A 22,691-nucleotide genomic window follows, 5' to 3' on the forward strand; every position below is an offset into this window, starting at 1 on the left:
AATAAATGTTCGTTTTTTATTTACAGAAGAATATCACAAAAAGATTAGTTCTTTAATATCATACAAATAATGACTGGAGTTGAGGGCAACATTATGTTAGCCCTCAAAGGAGAAAATATTGTCCGATGCAAAAGGTAGTACAGGTTTATATTTAATACACTGTATATATCTTTTACTGTACCTCTCTCATCTTCGCCAACTCCCTTTTCATAGCGTTTCTAAACGCACCAATACTGTTCAAAGTTCAAAACTTAATCCGTATTTATTGTTCATGTTCTCTGACTTTATTTTGAAGTGTGCATTCATTATTTGATTCCAAACACAATATACCTCATTCTAAATGATACCTATGACTAATGTTTTAATGTTCTGTCTCCTTGCACTCTATCCACGTATTTTAATTCTCATCGTGTATGCCTCTTGAAACCTCTAGATATTATAATATATTATGATAAAGTTTTTGAGATAAAAAATTGTCTCCGAAAGTTTCTACTATCTAATTATTTTGAATAATATTACAACACTCACATGTCTAGAAAAATGAACGATAATATTTTCATGAATCAGACGATGAGAAGATAATTATGACAAGAGTAGATTTCGACGTTTTTGGAATGAGATTTTCCAAGTTACGCAAATGTATTTCGATATTTGAAGATAAAATCTTCTTACTGTTTTTTGAATGTGTGAAACAAAATTAAAAACGCATTTAAAAAACTACTTTCAGTATGCATTGTTATTCATTTGCATATACTCATGGTGTATTAGAAGAACTGTCTTTTGGTTTATACAATGAGATATAGGAAATATGAAATGTCAGTCAGATATTTTTATCACTTTTGCTAAATAGCAGTTTTTATCAATGGAGCTAGGATCTCCATAGTAAAATAAATGTGGTGACATTTCAATGTACGAGAAAAAATACGTTTATATTTCGCATATGCACTTGTGATATGTACAACTAATATCAAAAATACCAATTCCACCTGCCAGGAAGTGTCCCACAGCCCCGCAGAGTTCTGGCACTAGAAGACCATTTGGTTCGCCTGGGTACCACAGACTAGTGTTGAATACAACTGATCTGTCACCTGTCCATTCCCACTTGTCGCTAATCTTCTCTAATCCAATTAAGTAATAATCTAATCAGAAAAAGAAAAGTAATAGGATTTACCAAACACACATGACAGACGCCGCACCAGTTTCGTGGACGTCCTTGTCTGATGAATGAATTAATTCAGTATGTCAATTTAATCAAGATAGAAATTCGTTGTCTAGGCTGGGAAATTCCAGTTATTCCACATAAATATATATAATACCTTAATTTTTTTTAAATCTAACTCTTTTTACTTTCTTAAATCGATATCTGCTAGTATCTAAAAAATATTTTTGCATAAACTCATACCTTTTCTGCCCATTAACACTTGAATGCGTCTTATATTAGTATCAAACAGTTTAATTTAACGAAGATCAATTGGCAATTTTGATTTATATAGAAATAATTTTCGAGATTAGCAATTCTAAAATCTAAAAGGCAAGGCAAATAAAGGCACCATAATCGGCGGTGAAATATTTTCAAAGCTTGGTTAAACCCTTGAAATAAAAGTTTGGTATATCCTTCATGTGAAAATGCACTATTGTTTGTCTATATACCCGATCATTACATACTTTAGATTTTCATCAACATTTGCGAAATAGCAATATTAAATCTAATGATGAGCTTATGATATTCAAAATTAAGACGTACGTTTTAGGATTTACCTCATAACATGTTTTAAGACCCTCCCTGAAACAAATCTCAATTTCTCGTTCATCAATTTCAATGAAAAATGAATCAAGTCAAAATATTGGCAATTACGTGCTTGAACAATATATGTTACTATGATTTAATTGGATAGAAAAATTAGTTGGATTTGTATAACCTGGTCTGCACGTCACAAGACACGTCACAATGCACCATTGTGAAAAACGTATCGATCCGCTTGACGTAACTTTGAATTTTTAACAGATCAATACCATTTTAAAAAGTAAAACGAACTTAGTTTGTACTGATAATTACCAAAAATTAAACGAAAAGGAATGAACTCAACGTTTAACCTGGGTTGGAGAAATTTACGCCTTTTTACACTCCGCTTTGTGGATTATAAAGCATAAATGTCCCAACCAGGTTATCCTCGTATAATTTGTATAGATTTTGAGTTCATTTTTTAAATAAACTTTTACAACAAAATATGACAAAAGAACCAAGTGTTTATCACAATTAAGTTAACAGATTATTTGAATTTGATTTAATTAACCGAATCAATTATAACTTACTGCCTGGTTGAAGGAACTGGAAATCCTGGAGTTTTTCGGCCGTGTCTAACATAATAAGATGAGCCCCGTCTGATTGACATCCATCACCGGGGTTCAGAAGTCCAAAAATGTCGTCGTAGATTTTATAGCAAATGTCGGTATTACTCAGGTATGTGTACTTTTTTTCCGCACATGCTGAAATAAGAATATATATATATATATATATATATATATATATATATATATATATATATATATATATATATATATATATATATATATATATATATATATATATTTTGTTTTGTGTAAATTGTATATATATATATATATATATATATACAATTTACACAAAACAAAAGCATCGCAATCTAAAAAGCTGGTCAAGCAAATACTGTGTTGTTACTCATATCTGATTTCATCAATATAGAATTTTTCACACAATCACCAAGTTAGTTCATTAGGTATGCGTAAGTGAATGCATGATTAATTACCGATGGACTTTTCAACTGGTTCTTTGGTGTAATACACAGCTCCTCTCATATTTGTATATGAGGAATTACTATTCGGCGTGCTGGCATAACAGTAGCAATTCTTCCTACGGTAAGAAAAAGCCGGGGAGATCCCAAGATTGGTACACAGCCGTCCGCAAGATGTCGCGGATATAGCGTGCAGAGGTTCTTCGTTGAAGTTGAATTGGTCGACAAATAGCTTGTCATTATATTTTTCATTATTTCTCCAAACGTGGATATGATTAGAATCTTCAAAATGAAATGAAATAGATATATCACATAAAAGTGTTAGTTTTAATAAAAAGTTTAAGGTTACAATTAAGTGCACGTGTCTTTCCTTGCTCTACACACTGAAAATTGTTTTAAGGTTGTTTGCATGTGTTGTGTAATTTTTGATCAACACTAAATTATGTTTATATAATGTTTAAAGCAGGAAAGTTGCTAAAATTACTTATAAAGAGTTTAAGTATAATTTAATAATCATGTAACATAAAGGTTCAAATACTTTTTTGTCCTTTAACCAAGAAACATCCTGCTTTATTTCAGGTTAAAGTTATGTTCCTATAATAAAACTCTTTCAAAATAATTTCAAAACAATTAATCAATTCAAATATTTTCCACAATATTAATATTTCAATATAGCTCAAATCGGTCAGGTTGATTTATGCGCATGTCAAATGCAAAATATCAACGGTTACCTAAAATCTTTTATATACCGTTCCCTTCTCTTTTGAATGGAAGGATAATTCTACCTTCATAGTTTTCTGTTAGAAAATATACACTAGTATTTTCTTCCTAAGAAAATAAAGTTTTTATACTTACGTACGCTGTTGATTCTGTATAAAAGTCCTATCAAAAGACATGCACACAAAAACTTCATGGCACTAAATGCGAGTAAGAAAAAATAGTTAACAGTTATCTTGCATGTGCTCTGCGCACTTCTCCGTCATATGAGAATGTGATATACGACGCTTTCTCTAAAAGTATTAAATAGAATTAATGAAACGTTTAATGACAGAATGTTTACTAATGCAGATTTGAACATTGCATTTTACATCATAAAGTGTTATTGATCGCGTCAGTATGAGAAGCATCGCGTCACCTATTGAATATGCTTCCTGAAAATCTGTGCGTGCAGTTACTAGAATCTACGAAGGGTGTTCATTGTTGTATTATTTTAATCATCAATCTACAACATACTTTTTGTATCAATGTTAACTATTAAAGTAGCATAAGTCCTATCAGTCTGTGCGCAGTTGTACACTTCATAGCGCTGAATTTATTTTAAAAATAGGTTGGAAAAAGAGTCGTTTTTCTTTACAACCAACAATTTTATGCTTGAACTCAGTACTGTATACATAGTTATATTCGCTGTCGGTTTTAAATAAATATATACTTGTCTAAATGAACAAAAGTTATTATTAAGAAATACACTTTTTGTTTCCACATTTGATGATGAATTAAACATGGTGCAGATATTGTAGACCATGATTTTTTTGCGCGTTTTCAATTTTTAATTTTTAGAAACTGGCCATGACTATCAATACGTCTTCATACAGAAATTCAGAAGATGATGGATACAAGAAATGCTAACTAAAGCTAGAGATGTTACACTGATGTACCACTGATCATTTTAATAGAACACTTTTTCATAAGAATATCTAAACTAGCGGTCATGTGTTACATTTTTTTCTCTATAACAGTAGCAATTCTTCTTATGATAAGAAAAAGCTGATGACTTTCGAAGATTGGTACACAGTCCTCCGCAAGATGTCGATGACATAGCATTCAGAGGTTCTTCAGTTATATTGAGTTGGTTGGAAAATACTTTTTATCAAAATTTCGTTTCTCTTCCAGAATTGAATGTGATTGGATTCTTCAGTTTCCAAAATCAAGAGGCCCATAGACCACATCGATTACTTGAGCAACACACAAGGCATGATAAAATCAGTTTAATAGAGTCTTAATACTAAATATCTGGACAATGTGGTATAATACATATAGGTCCTGTAAAAATAAAAACCCTTTTTTGCCCTTGGATCAGTTTAATAGAGTCTTAATACTAAATATCTGGACAATGTGGTATAATACATATAGGTCCTGTAAAAATAAAAACCCTTTTTTGCCCTTGGATATTCTGATGTTTATTATCAAGTTCTTTTTCTAACAGGGTGATTTAATTGTAATATCAAATGTTCAGCATAAACCTACATCAAACTCCAAACCCCTTGTGAGGCCTAAGAATCGTCCAGGGGCCAAAGTCTTAATAATTTTTTAAAATAAACAAAATGTCGAAATGCTTGTATATATTTAAAATCATATAATATGATAACATTTCAGTTTTTGTAAAAATAAATAAATAAATAAATAAATAAATAAATAAATAAAGATTTTGATTTTTAAGGAATTTGAATATACACTACCTGAGGATGCTTTTAAATAAGTTTCAGCTTTTCTGTCTGATTAGTTTCTGAGAAAAAGATTTTTAAAAATTTTCTTAATATATTGTTATGTTAAACTTCACCCCCCCCCTTTGTGGCCCCATCCTTATCTGGGGCCTTGATTTTTACAACTGTGAATCTACACTGCCTGAGGATGCTTCAACAAGTTTCAGCTTTCCTGGCTAATTGGTTTCTGAGATGAAGATTTTTAAAGACTTACTACATATATTCCTCTGTTCGAACTTCGAACCCCCCCCCCCTTGTGACCCTCCCTACCTCTGAAGGTCTTGATTTTCACAACTTTGAATCTACACTACCTGAGGATGCATCCACATAAGTTTTAGTTTTTCTGGCCGAATGGTTCTTGAGAGGAAGACTTTTTGAAACCAAAAAATTCTAATTAATCCCCCTTGTAAATGGGCGTGATCCTTAATTTTCAGAACTTTGAATTCCCTTTGCCGTGATATCTTTTTCGCTAAGTTTGGTTGAAATTATGCCTAGTAGTTCTTGAGAAGATGTTGAAAAAGTGGAAAGTTTACGGACATACCGGCAGACAAACATACGGACGGACAGACGGAAGACCGATAAAATGTGACCAGAAAAGCTCATTTGAGCTTATAGCTCAGGTGAGCTTAAAAGTAATATCTAAGTGTGAAAACGAAAAGCAATCTTTGAGATCACGTTTGTTTGTATATCAAAATACATGTAGATTTACATCTACATGTTAAATAAAATATTTTTTCGTTTTTAGTTCTACGATTGGGATACTTACGGGTATATACATGTTAAACACCTTAAAGTTTTTGCCAAAATACGTAAACAGAGTTTCTAATTAATATGTAAAGAATAATGGGATTTATTTCATGTTATTTCATGTTATAAATAGCTTTAATGTATTTTGATATCATGATAAGTAAGCATAGCAAGTAAAAACTGAAATACGAGAACACAGATATTTCTATAAGCCAACAAAACATTGCTCGATTTTTCTATCATAACGCTTTTGTAAAGTAGTCCATGTGTTTTTGCACTTACCAATAATTATTGAGGACAAAAGAGGACCATGATAAGTCAATTTCAATTTGTAAATAAACACTGAAAGAAGGAATCATCCGAAAGCCATCAAAACACAGTAATTTATTTAATCATTAAATTCAAACACCGTTTTCTTGAGTCTTAGTTTTTAAAGTAATTTGATAAATGATAAGTTGGGTGGGACATCCTAGATGCTTTTATTTCATTTTATTTATATGTGTTTGCCATATTTGATTGACTAATGTGTTAGACAGGAAGTGTTCTATAAAAATGATCAATATTAAATCTAACAATGCTCTGAAACAATAGGTTGTTTACAAACGAAATTTTATATGGAATTTTAAATCAATAAAGGTTTACGGCCGTAAAGTGTCATCGACTCACAATATCCATTAAAACGTTTCCTGAAAACTCTCGTTAATGTATTTTCACTTTCAGTTAACAAAATACAAACGGCTTCTACAATGTTTTTATTCCACTGTTCCGAGCAAGGTTTTATTTTGTTACTCCAAATTTTTAAAGAAGAATAAAATTTATCCATAAAAATGCCATCGATATGTCTGCACTATGCCGAAGCAAAATGAGTATAACAAAAAAAAATTACTTTCTAACCTGCAAAGATATTGCGGAAGGAACAACTAATATATCTTGATGTAACATCCAATATGTTGTTATATATAATATTTGTTATATATTCAATAAGAACTGTGCTGCTGATTCTTTATTTTTCTTAGCCACAATAATGCGCATCAATGTAATAATTGATTTATGTAAAGATAAATAGCTTTAGTCTTACATGTTAAAAGGCTGGGTGACCAACAAAGTAACCATAAATAACTAGATATATAGCTCATTGACATAAAATCCTTGTAGCCAATTGATGATAAACGACGGAAACAAACATATAAAAATAAAAAATAAAATTTTCTAAGAAACAACTTACGACCCAAACTAGAAATAATTTATGGTTGTTTCACAATTGGTTTAGATGCCAATAACTTTGTTCTAGTTTAAAGGTATTTTATAAACGTTGGGTTTAAAATCCATAAAGATTACAATCATAATGTGATTTAATTGAAAACTTTGAAAATAATAAATATGTTTTATTCATTGAAATGTGAAACATTTAATCATCATGATCATATGATTTATTGATTTTGTTCTGGAAAGCTACATTATTTCATTTTTATTGCTTTCATTGCGGGTGTGACCGGTCAGCAGAGGATGTTCACTCCTCCTAGGCACCTGATCCTACCTCCAATGTAATGGAGGTCCGTGTTGGCTCAAGGTTTGTATTTTGACCATCACAAACAAACCAAATCTTCAACATTTCGTTTTTTCCTCTCTTTTTTTGACATTTTCCGATTTTGACATTTACCTCGATTATGATATGCCCAATTGTGAGAAGGAGCACGCGGCGGGTGTGACCGATCAGCAGAGTATACTCACTCCTTCTAGGCACCCTGTCATACCTCTATCTATTTGGAGGTCCGTGTTGCTCTGCTTTAAATTTGTATTTCGTTTCATGGATTTTTGAGATGGTTCACGGTTTGTTACTGTCATTGGGAGTTGATTTTAATCAACTCCCCTATGCAGTTACTCAGACAAACCGAAAGTGAAACAGTGTTTGGACCTCAGCACAAATCATTGCTGCTGACGAGACTTAGTTCTTGAAAATAATTGACAATCATCATGATCATATGATTTATTGATTTTGTTCTGGAAAGCTACATTATTTCATTTTTATTGCTTTCATTGCCGGTGTGACCGGTCAGCAGAGGATGTTCACTCCTCCTAGGCACCTGATCCTACCTCCAATGTAATGGAGGTCCGTGTTGGCTCAAGGTTTGTATTTTGACCATCACAAACAAACCAAATCTTCAACATTTCGTTTTTTCAAGGTTACTAAATACCTTGAAAAAAAGTCAGATTTTAAATGGTACGAACTTCAAATATGTTTTGTAGTCGTATGTATTCCTACGCCATAGGTCAATATAGTCTCATTCAACTCGACGCTTGGCTGTCTCCGTAAATCCTTGTCGGAGATTTTCGGTGTCAGCCGAGCGTTTGGTTGAACGAGAATAGAGTTCAATATTGCTTGGATCCATACAATTTTCGAGAAATATTTCTATTACTGATAAATAGTTTGATTGAATAAATTGTATCTTTAAATATTATTTAACATGACTCATATGGGGGTTTCTCGACATTCTTGTCGAAAAAGTCCAAAAATTCATATTATAAAAATGTGCGTAATTCAAATTAGAAACTACATGTACTTGCCATGCAAAATAACATATCATTGATTTCAAAATAAATAAACATCGACAAAATCAACTCCCGTCAGTTCTTCAGTACTCTGATTTTTTCATTGTAATAAGTAATACTGCAAAAATCATGGTTATGGAATTTTTTTAAAAAAAATCAAAGATTTTTAATTCTCTTTCATCTAAAGCTTTAAAACCATACTGTTTTGAACGAAAAATTATTAAATCAATAACGACTGATTGTAAGATTTATCATTAGCTCAATTGATTTTAGAATAGCTCTAAAGGTGAAGGAAGGAAAATCAATTTCAGTGTGGCGTACAAATTGAATATTCCTGCATCGACTATCAGACCCACATCCGGAAAGAAGGCAACATGCATCGTAAAAGCAATAAGAGCTGTGTTACCTTTTAAAAGATTTTTTTGCTGCAAAAACCTGCTGTAGTGAAAATTAACTATGTAATTAGACACTTTATAATTCTCAATAATTTTGATAAGATTATAAAAGCAATCAACTAATCGAAAGAAGATTTCTCTACTCTGGAAATATTGCAGACTTATTCTTGTACTTGACGATGATATTGAAGTTTTGCTTAAATCAGGGCCTCTATATAGCTTTTCCTAGAAATTATGTCTAACAGCTGATAAAAAACGATCTTTATCTTAAATGTTAATAAATGACATTTAAGCATCTAGATTTCACAATTTATAATTTCTGATCATTAAAATTGAAGAATAATAATATTGCTTTTTAAAAAGTTTTCCACATTTGTGCTTAACAATTGAAACAATTTTCATGGTACATAATTTAGGGTGTAAGGATATTAAACTTTCTGTAGAATTGAATTCCCAGGAGACATTTTTCAATATTTGAAAAACTCATGTTTTTGCGATGTCGTACGGTCTATCTTATTATATCCCTCTTCAAATGCAGTATCTATCTTTTTATGTATTTACAAAAACATTAAAAATGTTAAAAAAACAAAACTATATTTCCTATTATTCAATAGAATTGTAATTATATTAACCTAATATTTAACTAAGATTGAGAGTGTAACAAATGTTGTATGAGTAATAACTATATTTATCAAATGAGTGACACTTGCCCTGAGGTGCAAAACTGTTACCCAAATGACAATAAACGTTCATTTACTGAATCAATCATTAACTACGATACTCTTTTTTGAACACCAGTTGAACTGAACTTGACAATCTTATTTCGCCACTTTGTCGATAAGATTCCTTGTTTATGAACCATTTGTCTAAAAAAAAAACTCGTAAGAACTACCATTTTTTTAAAAATCTTTTTTTGACTGTTCGTGACTATGGCCCTCTTATTATTGGGTTACTTTTCTTTACGTGTGTACTCTGAATCACTTATTCATTGTTTGTCTTTGATACTGTTGGTTTAATTTGTTTTTATCTATTTGATAATGTATTCATTTTAAAATGGCAGAGGAAAAAGGGTAAGGTTTCTCCTCAGTGTAAGCTAAATTCGACGACTTTACCCTGAGTCGGTGACCTTGAAATGCAGCTTCAAACATGGTAAATAATTCTGACGAAACCTATTCAGTATCTAATCTTTACCTTATTGAATTGAAAATGGAGATATATTGCATTTAGATTTCTGTGATTCGTCGAACAATACAATCTTTTATCAGTATTATTTGAATGAGAATAACTAATATCTATATTCAACATGAATTTTATCAATGAGCTTGATACTGATCAACCAGAACACGTTTAGTCAGTGCACATTAACTGAATTTATGCCAGTAAGGATAAAAAGTCCCCCAACAGTCGCGTTGGACTACAACGCCTAATTTATTTGAATATGGTACATGTAAATAGAAAGCATAATTGTAGGAAATACGTAACCTTTCGAGTGGCTTACATATTATACTACAACGCTCGTTATGTTCATATCCTTGCATAAATCACCCAGATAATTGTTAATTGTTTAAATTTTCAACGAAATATTTTAAATGTGACGAGTACCCCTTATCAATTCATTTAAGGATGCTTCATTTAATTTTCTTTGCAGGTGCGTAGGTTGTACCTATGGCAGACAATCAAATAAAAAAAATATATTGCACTATTGGCAATCATTATTTTATACAAAAACAAAAAAAAACATTTGTGTGTATTCACACCTATTAAATTCATTTAAATGAATACGCTACACAGATTTAAGAAGCAGCATGCACATCACAATTTACCAGTACCTGTAGTAACCCTTTCCTCTTTTCCTTTTATATCAAAAAAATAATTTATACTTAAATATTAACAAGATATGGTTATCTTAAGATACATATAGGTAAAACACGGAGTAAATGTTAATAGGATTTTCTTGATGTAATTATACATCCCCGTAAACATTTTCAAATAAGTTGAAAGGTAGAATTGAAACATTTAAATGCAGTTATTGACCGGAAAAAAATATTTTTTTAATCTGTGTAATCCAAAAAAAAAATGCTGCTGGATAATTTTTTTTACAGAACTTGCTTCAATATCAATTGAACTTCATTTGATTATTGAGAAAAAGTTCACAATTCACATACAAAGTGAAAAGGGATGCAGCACGGGACATCAGCAACACCAGGCATTCCATTGATATCTGATCCCCTAAAAAAAGCCCCACATAATTCGGGTGGAGAAACACTTTGACCGTTGGGTTCATTAGCATTCCACAGACTTGGGTCAAATACCAGTGTACTGTCTCGTGTCCATTCCCATCTGCCTTCTATGTTTTCTAGTCCAATGTGATACGCAGCTAATGAAACAAAAGGCAGAATGAAAGGAAATTCGCACATATCTGCATTATCCATGTGTTTATTTTTTTAACTACTATATCTAAATTATATAGGTATCTGTGAAGAATCGAAACAGTTTTAAACTGAAAGAGAACTGATTCATTTACTGGCCATATGGTGTCAGATTAGAGATAAAAGACAATAAGTAAAAACCAATTTTTACAAAATTGAATTCAATTAACATACTGTATTTAGTGGCAAACTCCGAAAAAGCATGTAATTTTTCAGCGGTGTCTAACGTAATGAGATGACCTCCGTCTGATCGACATTTATCGGCAGCGTCCGTGGAGTTTCTCCCGTCAGAGTAAACTTTGATGCAGAGATCGACATCACCCAGGTATGTGTATATTTTGTCCGCACACTCTGAAATATGATTTTCAATTCATCAGTAATGAAAAACTTTCCTGTTCCTCATCCTATCCCCTATCCAGTAAAACACTAAAATGTGTTTGATTGTCAACAATTACTCATTTCATTAGAGATGATAATAAGTATGGCTGTCAAATAATTTTTTTTATTAAAATTACCAATATATTTTGCAACTGGCTCTTCTGAATAGTATACAACTCCTCCCATTGTTGTAAAGACAAACCTATCTGTCGGTTTGCTATCGTAGCAGTAACAAACATTTTTCATAAAAGAAAAAGCCGAGGACTTCCGAAGATTGGAACACAATCGTCCACAAGATGTTACAGACGTAGCGTGCAGAGGTTCTTCGGTTATATTGAGTTGGTTGGCAAATATTTTATCATCATATTTTTCATTTCTTCTCCAAAAGTGAATGTGATTTGAATCTTCAAAATTTAATAGATATGAACAAGTATCAGATTAAATGTTAGTTAGTAATGTTTCTTCAAAAAGAACTCAAAGGTATAAACATGATCTAAATCGTTTCAACTTCTATTAGTTTATGACTTTATGATCTTATTCCACGGCGAATGAAAGGAAAAATGTTTATATTCTACCTTCTTAAGGTATACTATTTACATTTTTTTAAAATCATTAATGATTTTTTTTTCAGTTACTTATTGAAAGTTTAATCGCTTATATTAAATACAGTTTTGTTCGGATATAGATACATGTAGGTAATAAACAAGAAAGTTTTCTATACTTACATACTTCGTTGATTGTGTTACAGAGTACATGGATAAATAGGAATGTACGGATGCACTTCATAACTTGACCGCAGCAAATATCTACTCTGTTTACAGATTTCTTATATATGTAGGTTATAATTGGTCTAAGATTGATCACAGACTCCAAGTCGATAAATAGTAGGTGTTCTTTATTGATAATGATTGGATTTTTAGGCTAAGGGCGTTTAATAACATCTATTTATAATTGTATTTCGTAGTAAATTTAATATTTCCTACTCGTAACAAATATAAATTTTAAAAGAGGAATTCATCTTAACGGTAAGATGCACAGATTCTAACAACGATCGATTATGAACTCTTTTGTTGAAAACAATGAGGCCTTAACATTTTGAATAATAATAATGATATTTTCCAATTTGTACTAGGTAACCCATTGCATATTATATTCTTTTGTGACAAGGCTTTATATATGCGATTTTAATTATGGACTGCTTCTTATGGAAATAATGTTGGAGTATTTTTCAGGAAATTTAATTCATTTTAATTATTTATCATTCTAAAAAACATATGGATTTGCAGGATATAACATGTATGAAAATTCGACGATCTTTGTTGATCTTATGTTTTTATATGAAAAATCATATGTTTACGCATCCTTTAACGATGTTTTTATATTTCACTTTTAAACTTTAAAAAATTAATGTTATTAAATAGCAGATGGATACATTCCAGTTAAATAGATAAAGTTTATGAACCATTTGAAGGTTGTATGGGCGAAAAGCGATGAAGTAGGTTGCGGTACTTCGAACAAATGTGGAGGAGATTACAAAGCTAATATTTTATGACAGTACCTTCCACGGTAAATTGTGCATCTAAACCTAATAAGTATTCTCTCTATCTCGATATTTTCGATTCTCAACCATTAAAATGCTAGGGTGCAACAAGAGTTCCATTTGCTTTTTCGATAACTACTTCGTAAAGTTAAATTTGATATCATATTCTTTAACAGAAATAAGTATTTTTTTTTAATTTTGAGTTCTTCGATTCTAAACGTTAAAATCAATCATTGCAGAGATAAATAGCAACAATTTGTCTATTTTGCTGTGAGATAAATGTCCTAAGAAGAAATTTTGCTATACAATATTTAACACATATTCAGTGGGAACTATGTTGCAGTACGTCCGTTTAAGACAGGTGCCCCCTGCAGTGATTATACAGCGTGTGGACACCCCAGTGAAAATGGACTATGTATAAGGAGAAGATGGATAGGATCTGGTTTGTATATAGACCATCAAGTATATATTCTTAAATAAATGTCAATTTGAAGTCTGCTTTTGAATTTTAAGTAGGATTGAAAGAATGGTCTTTACACAGATTTTTGAAGACATACGCCTTACTAACCGTGGATTCAAACTGTTTAAAACTATCTTGTTTTGCTATTATTTCTTTACTCTGCCGGCGGTCTACCTGTCAGGAAGTGTCCTACAGCCCCGCAGAGTTCTGGCACTAGAAGATGGTGACCATTTGGTTCGCCTGGGTACCACAGACTAGTGTTGAATACGATTCAGCTGTCACCTGTCCATTCCCACTTGTCGCTAATCTTCTCTAATTTAATTACCTAATCAGGAAAAGAAAAGTACAATATGATTTACGAAAAAAAAGTAACATACGCCGCACCAATTTCGTGGACGTCCTTGTCTTTGTCTGATGAATTAATTCCGTGTCATAATTCAATCAAGATAAGAATCTGTTGGCGGGAGTAGGCATTTCTTATTATTCCACATTAATTGAAATGCGTTTAATTTTTTAAAATATTTATGACTTTTCGTACTTTCTTCAATCGATATCTGCTAATAAATATTTTTAAAAAACTTCTTTTTAAACTTCTACTTTTTCTGCTTACAACCATTTGAACTCGTTTAACATTGGTTTTAATTAACTGAAAATCAATTTGCAATTAAGATTTATAAATAACTCATTTTCGAGATAAGCCATTTCTAATTTTCAGACAAGGCAAAAAAAAAAGACCCATAATCAACGTTGAAATATTTATAAAAGCTTTCATTAAAACTTGAAAAATAAGTTTAATTTATCCTTCTTTTTCATTAGTGCATTCCAGAATTCAGTGTTACATGTTGATTTTGCAAGTACAATGCTTATTCTAGATTTGTAGTAAGAAACATTTGCGAAACAACAAAACAACTTTTATGATGAGCTTTATTCAAAACTAAGACGTTATGCAGGTTTTATTTGAAACACCTCTTATAACCCTTCGTAAAACACACCTCAATTTCTCCAACAAAAAATTTCAAAATGAATCAAGTCATGAGGGTTTTAAAGCGTAAACTGCCCCAACATAGGCTATACTGGTATAAGTTGGGTAGATATCTATGAGTTCATTTTCTGAATAAAATTTTAAAACAAAATATGAGAAGAACTAAGTGATTGATCTCAATCAAATATAATAGATTAATTCAAATTTGAATTTTATTTGATTAACTGAATCAATCAATACTTACTGCCTGTTGGAAGGAACAGGAAATCCTGGAGTTTTTTGGCCGTGTATAACATGATGAGATGAGCCCCGTCTGATTGACATCTATCAGTGGGGTTCAGGATTTCAAAAATGTCGTCGTTGATTTTATAGCAAATGTCAGTATTACTCAGGTATGTGTATTTCTTATCCGTACATGCTGAAATAAGTATTAGTGCTATATTTTTTCATTACTATTTATAAAAAACAAAAGCATTTAGGAAAATGTTGTTCTGTCCCTGGATTTTAGCTGGTCAAGCATACACGTGTGGTGTTACTCTTACCTGATTTTATCCATATGAATAATATCAAACAATCACCAAGCGTAAGTACATTGGTTAATTACCGATAACCTTTGCAACTGGTTTTTTGGTCTATTACACAGCTCCTCTCAGATTTTTAGATGAATAATTATTCTTCGGCTTGCTGTCATAGCTGTAGCAATTCTTTTTACGAGAAGAAAAAGCCGATGACTTCCGAATATTGGTACACAATTGTCCGCAAAATGTTGACGATATAGCTTGCAGAGTTGAATGGTCGGCAAATATTTTGTCATTATATTTTCCAATATTTCTCCAGCCGTTGTTATAATTAGAGGCTTCAAAATTAAATGAAATTGATATCACATAAAAGTGTTAACATAAGAAAAAAGTTTCGTTTACAATTAAGTATCTTTCTTTACTCTACGCATAACAATTTATTTTAAGGTGGTTCGCATATGTCGTGTAATTTTTCATCAAACTTAATTGTGGTTATATAATGTTGTAAAGCAGGAAAGTTCCTAAAATTATTTAAAATGGGTTAAGAAAATAAAGTATAATTTAATAATCATATAAGATGAAAGGTTGAAATACAACTGTTTTTTAAACCAAGAAACATCATGCTTTATTTTAGATTCAAGTTATATTCCTAAAATGAAATTCTTTCAAAACAATAAATCAATATTAAATATTCCCCACAATACTAATATCTCAGTTCCTATATTAAAATACTTTCAAAACAATAAATCAATTTAAATATTCCTCACTATAGCCCATATCACTCAGGTTGATTTATGTATATGTCAAATGCAAAATATCAACGGCTACATTAAATATTTAATTAACCGATTCCTTTTCATTAATGGAAGGATAATTCGACCTTCCAAACTTTCTGTTCAAAAATATACATATTTTTCTTTATAAGAATAATGTTTTTATGCTTACGAATGCTGTTAATTGTGTATTAAAGTCCTATCAAAAGCCATGCACATAAAAACTTCATGGCGCTGAATTAATGCTAGTAAGAATAGATATAGTTATCAGTTATCTAGCAAGTGTTCGGTGCAGTTGTCCGTCATATGAGATTGTGAAACACGACGTTTTCTCTAAAAGCAATAAATGGATTTTAATGATACATTTAATGACAGAATGTTTTCTAATGCAAATATGAATATTGCTTTTAACATCATAAAAAGTTATTGACCGCGTCAGTATGAGAAGCACTACATACTTTTTATCATGAACTAATACTATGTTGGAGCATGATTCAAATGTTATTGAACGAAGATTGATTAGGAGTCGAATCATTACTTGCTTTATCTACCTTTGTCGTAAAAGGGAGAGGAAGAAATGAAGAAATAAACAAAGAAAGAGACATGAATACAAAAACGAGGGGGAAAAAGAGGGGGTACAATTGTATGGGTTTTTATTGGGACGCAAATCAATCTTTTAAATGGTTGAATTTAAAGTGGGTCTGTATTTAAGAGACATCTTAAAATTGTTCTATAAAAGAACAATTAAAACTTCACTAAAATCAACATGTACTGATTTACTAATATTCATTTTTAAACCCATTTAGTTTTATATGATATTTCTGTTCTCATACCTTTGTATTAAATGACATCTAGTCATTTTGATTATTCATTGAAACGAATGGTAATCATGCCTACAGATAATTTATTGACCTATACTCTGTCCCAAGATATTCTGGATTTACATTTGGCTTAATTGCTTGATATTCATAAATTATGTTGGGGAAGAGGGCCCATTGAGTGCGTATGTGCGTGCGTGCATGCGTTAGTTGAAAAAAATACTCGCCAATTCTTTTATTTTTTGTTGTGTTTTTCTATTTGTAAAACTAAACAAAAACTATTGTTGTAGGAAGTTGCATGAAAAGAATTATCCGAATGATTTAAGAGGGTTAGATAGTCGTGGCGATATTTTGACTGTATTTGTCTCCTTTTAAAGAAGAGCTCCAAATAAAAGAATAGGAAAATACCTAAACATCAAAGAGTAGATATATTGATTTTTTTCTTACGTTATGGTTAATAGCTAGACAATTTATATCTTAAAATTTTAGGCATATCTAATGGTAATTTGTTGACCATCCAGCCTCCTTAAAAATGAATAAATTTAATGTTCGCCTGAATTTTTACATGCAATTGAATTGAATGTAGCATAGAAAACCTTTGAAAGTAAGCAATATACATGTACTTACATTCAAATGCATTGTTGCTCAAGTTTAAAACTTAAAAGTTTTAAATATAGTGCGTTTACTTCCAAAAGAGTAAATAATCCTTTGTTTAAAAGAGATTTAGATAATGACAAATACAAGAAATGCTTATTAAAGTTAGATAGTTTAATATAGTTCATTCTATATATATTTTCGCCATATTTGAGTCAGATAGAAAGTATTCTATTAAAATGATTTATAATAAATCAATACTGTTTTCAATAATTATTGCATATTGGCATTTTCAAATAATTGCATAGAATGAACAAAAAATAAAATGTTTACAAACGAAAAATCATATGCCATTAGATTCTACGACCGCTAAGTGTTAGTGGCTACAAAGCATCCATTAAACCGTTTCCTGAAAAAATAATTTGTCTTTTTAATGTACTTTTAGATAACAAAATATAAATGTTCTTTACATTGATTTTATTAACCGGGTTTTCCAACGGAAAAAATCCGGTTATAAAAAGGGTAAAAATGGCGGGAGGGCGGGTGGGTCGGCAGGTGGCTGCCATGAAGGTATCCTTATTGTACGAATGACTCCTCCTTCAGTTTTCAAGATAGTAAGCTGTTCTTTTGCAGATCAATTGTACATATATCAGAGGTGTGCATATTGTTAGAATTTTGATTTCTGATATTTTATCCAATAAAAATAAGCTTTTAAACTTAGTCACTGTACGGATAAATCCTCCTACAGTACTCTATTTCACTGGATACAGTAGGTAGTGTTTATCAATTCAAGGCTGACATGGATTATGGATACAGTTCACATAAAAGAAAACCCGGTTTGCTGTCACATTGACAGCTTTTCGCTTGTTCCACTGTTCTCTGATCAAAATTTAATTTGTTTATTCGCATATTCAAATTAGAAAAAAAAATTATCCGTATATTTAATGCTATTCGGTAATGTCTTATATTGTCTCTACTATGCTGTAGTATAATGAGTGTAACAAAACAATTGTATTTTATGTACGCAAATCTGGAAGATTTTGCGAAGAAAAATAATAATATAACTTAATATAACATTCAATATTTTGAACGGATTACAATCTGCAGAACTGTACCGTTGACTATTATTTTTCTAAACTACAATAATTGATACGATTATTTAATTATGTAAAGATAAATAGCTTTGGTCTTAAAAATATCGGTTGGCCAACAAAGTAACTACCAGATCTATCTTACTTATTTAAGAAATGATGTTTAAAGCTATATACTTTTATTTTGTAAATTCTATTTGATATTGAACACTGTCCTATGATTATCTTGAGCTTTTCTTCTTAAAGAGGTAAATAAAGTCTTAAAATTGCCACGACAATCGAGCCCTCTTAATTAACAATTATTTTTAACGAAGCCCCCATTGCTTCATTTTCAATGCCATCGATGGTTCGGCTATATAATAAATGCAACAGCAGATATAATTCATAGAAATCAAATAATTGTAGACAATTGATGATAAACGATGGAAACTTCATTAGGCGAAGTAAAAGATTTATTTCTTTCCAACAGAGAATCAAACCGTCTCACTCGAACGAAATATATTATTATTGCGCATCATTGTTCAAAGATACAAAAATAAATATTATTCTCTTAGTGAACAGTTACGACCCAAACTAGAAATAATTCATGGTTTTTTTCACAATTGATGCAGATGCATATAACATTTTTTTCGTAGTTTAAAGGTAATTTTCAAACGTTAGGTTTTAAAGTCATAAAGATTACAGAGTATTATGTGATTTTAATCGCAAACATTAAAAATAATAAATTCTGTTTTAATCAGTGAAATGTGAACATTAAATCATCATTATGTACATTTGAATCATTGACTGGAATGACACATATATTCATTTGTATTGCTTTCATTTGTAATAAGTATTACTGCAATAGTATGGTTATGGATTTTTAAAAAATAATTTCTCAGTCTTCTCTTTGATCCTAATCTTTAAAAACATTTTGTTTTGAACGAAAAATTATTACTTCAATAATGATTGTTTTCTTCAGATCATAGGACAATTAATTCATTGTTAGATTTATTATTACATGTAGCTTAATTGATATTATAATAGAGCTAGAGGTGTAAGACAGAAAATCAATACCTGTGTGGCCTACAAAATAAATATCCCTACATCAAATGACAGACTTACGTCCGTAAAGAAGGCATATCATCCATCACTAAAGCTATACGAGCTATTTTACTGTTTTAGAATTTAAGTTTTCTGCAAAAATTACCTGCTGTAATAATAATTCAGCATATAATTAGACCCTTTATGATTCTAAAGATTATTAAAAGCATCGAATTATCACAAGAAAGATTTCTCTACTCTAAAAATATTGCAGTCTAATTCTTCTACATGACGACATTAATGTAATTTTGCTTAAATTAGTGCATCTAAAAAGATTTTCCAGAAAAATATAACTAACAGTCTATAAACCATGATCTTTTTTATATTTTAGTTAGTTTATATTACAATTTGATAATTACAATTTCCGACATAAAAACTGCAGAATTATTAAATTACTTTTTAAAGAGCTTTCCAAATTTTAGTTAAACAATAGAAACAAGGTTAATGGTGCAACAATTAGGGTGTTAGGATATTAAACATGCTGTAGAATTAAATTCCAACAGGGAAATTTTCATGAATTATCAATTTTTCAAGGATTCGAGTCCAAGTTATGTCGTACGGTCTTTCTTTTATCCCTTTTAAATGCAATATCTATTATTTTTTATTTTATGTATTAAAATGCAGCAAGAAGAGGTCACTACTACACAAAAATTAAGATAAAATATGAATTTTTTATTATATATTATTATTTTTAACCTAATGTTTTACTTTAAATAGAGAGTGTAACAAATGCTGTATGAGTAATGTAGTAGATGTGTTTTTAATTAAAAAGTAGTGAATAAAGATAAAATATAAATGTAAATAAATAAAAGTTTATCAAATTAAAATAAAATAAATTCTAATTCTTTCTTCTACTAACAAGGTATTTTGTTAGAGCCTTCCACCCCTTTAGATCCATACACACACACTCAAACATTGTACATTCATTGGTTGATACTGAAAATTATCGGGTTTTATTGGTCAAGAGTTTTCATTGTCTTGCGAACAGTATTCAGGTAGAACACTCTCAGAACTTGAACAGAGAAGTTTATTTTGTCAAATATTCTATTCCTTTTATTTTGAAGACCTGATGACATCCAGACAATGTAAGTTTCTATTTAAACCGTTTACTAATATTATAGAGAATTGAGTTTATATTATGAACTATCAGGATTAAGAATTTAGAAGGAATTACTTTGTAAATATTATATATATATCAGATGTAGATAAATCTGATAAGTAAAATTGTATTTTTTCATTGTGTCAGATGTAGGTACATCTGATGGACAAGCATATGAAATACAGCTTAATATATCATAGAAAATATTAAAGTGTTTTATATTGTGAATAGGAAATATATGTAAGGAACATGTATTTAGATATATATATTTAATATTCAGATCAATTAACATCAGTAATTGAAGATAATTGAACGGTGTTTGGAACCGGACTCAATTCCATAAATTGGTATGATTTATTTGTTTAATTGTGTATTTTAATATTTTATTGTAAAAGAAAGATAACTTTTGTATGTTAAAATTGATAAGAGTTCTTTCCCTTAATTGTGTCTTTTTGATCTTGGACTGACTGAATTTATATGTATATGGGAATGATGAATTGTGTATATTTCAATGGAAATGTATATAAAGGTAATTCTATTGTAATAATGTATGAATGTATTTTATGACTTGATATTATACAATTATGTCATATTTATTTTATCATAATATATTACAGAGTATAAAAATATAACATCATTATTGCTGGGAAATCCAGTTACATTAATACATGTCTAGATCAAAGGTCTGAAAATTGCACTCAGGTGCAAAAATGTTATCCAATTAGCAGTGACCAAATGTTTATATTTTGGATCATAAATGTACTACGATACTCTTGTTTGAACACCATTTGAACTTGGCACTCTTATTTAGCCATTTTGTCTAAAAAAAAAAAAAAAAAAAAAAAAAAAAAAAAAAAAAAACACGCAGAATTACCCTTGTTTTATTTCTTTTTGAACTGTTCCTGAATATGGAACATTATTATTGGATGTCTTCTCTCTTAGAGTGTTCTTTGAATCACTTATTCATTGTTTGTCTGTGACTGTTGGGTTAACTTGTTTCGATTTATTTCATGATGTATTTCTTTGAAATGGAAGAGGGAGAGGATGAATGTATGCTGACTCCTATGACTTTACTGACGAAACCTATTCAGTATTTAATCTTTACATAATTGAAAATGGCATTCCGATGTCTATGATTTGTCGAACAATCTTTTATGAATATTGTTTGAATAAGAATGACTATCATCCATATCCAACATTAGTATATCGAAAGGTTTGAATTCTATCAATAAGACCTCGTTTAATCAGTGCACATTAACTGAATTTATGCCAATTAGAATTAAAAAGGTCCCAGACATATGTCAGTTGCGTTGGATTACAACATCTGCATTATTTGAATAGGGTACATGTAAATAGAATGCCTTTGGGTTTAATTGCGTTTTAGTCGATAAATTTATCAAAATTAAAGAAAGATGCCACTGATTAGCTAAAAGGTATTCAGACAACTACTGATTTTCGAGGATATGAGATGTTTCAATTTAAAAACCAGCTTCTGGGTGCATTGACGTCAGTTTTTTAATTCTTATTCTGCACGTAGTTATTTTTTTTTTTACTTTTACTTGTATTCATTTTATGCAAAATATTGAAAATGGGGTTTTAGGATTTAATTTATCTATAACCAAGGAGAGGGAAAAATAATTCATTTTACAAGATTTAGGCAAAATTCAAAACTATTTCAAAGTCTTTCCTTTCCAGCAAACAGAAAATGAACTAGATTTAAACTCTACATAGAAAATTACATTCTTGTTGAAAATACCTAACCCTTTGTGTTGCTCACCTTTTTTACTACAATGCTCGCTGTCTTCATATGTCGTATGAATCACCCTGATTAGAGTTTATTATATTAACTTTCAGTGAAACATTTTTTTGTTTAACGAATTCTTAATGCCGTCTTAGTTTTTAAACGATGTTATTCCAATATCCTTTACATGTGTGTAGGTTGCAGTTATTGCAGAAAAAAAAATCAAAATTGAAAAATTACAA

At 30.4% G+C, this 22,691-nt stretch overlaps 2 protein-coding genes and 1 pseudogene across 2 annotated transcripts; all 3 read right to left on the reverse strand.

The window, feature by feature from the left end:
* LOC128158085 (C-type lectin domain family 4 member C-like) lies at positions 1-3,744 on the reverse strand. The gene is made up of 4 exons (XM_052820788.1): positions 3,627-3,744; positions 2,787-3,053; positions 2,314-2,487; positions 1-1,139 (listed from the first exon to the last, which is right to left on the reverse strand). The coding sequence occupies exons 1-4, from the start codon at positions 3,682-3,684 to the stop codon at positions 928-930; spliced, it is 711 nt and encodes a 236-aa protein (XP_052676748.1). The 5' UTR covers positions 3,685-3,744; the 3' UTR covers positions 1-927.
* Positions 3,745-10,397: 6,653 nt separating this feature from the next.
* On the reverse strand, positions 10,398-13,111 carry LOC128159307 (C-type lectin domain family 4 member D-like). The gene is made up of 4 exons (XM_052822364.1): positions 13,108-13,111; positions 11,888-12,154; positions 11,547-11,723; positions 10,398-11,320 (listed from the first exon to the last, which is right to left on the reverse strand). Exons 1-4 carry the CDS (start codon positions 13,109-13,111, stop codon positions 11,094-11,096), a joined length of 675 nt encoding a protein of 224 aa, XP_052678324.1. The 3' UTR covers positions 10,398-11,093.
* A 793-nt stretch (positions 13,112-13,904) lies between these two features.
* On the reverse strand, positions 13,905-16,253 carry LOC128159308 (uncharacterized; annotated as a pseudogene).
* Between the last annotated feature and the right edge of the window lie 6,438 nt (positions 16,254-22,691).

The sequence above is a fragment of the Crassostrea angulata genome, chromosome 8 (genome assembly GCF_025612915.1).
Source record: "Crassostrea angulata isolate pt1a10 chromosome 8, ASM2561291v2, whole genome shotgun sequence".
In the NCBI taxonomy this organism is placed as follows: domain Eukaryota; kingdom Metazoa; phylum Mollusca; class Bivalvia; order Ostreida; family Ostreidae; genus Magallana; species Magallana angulata.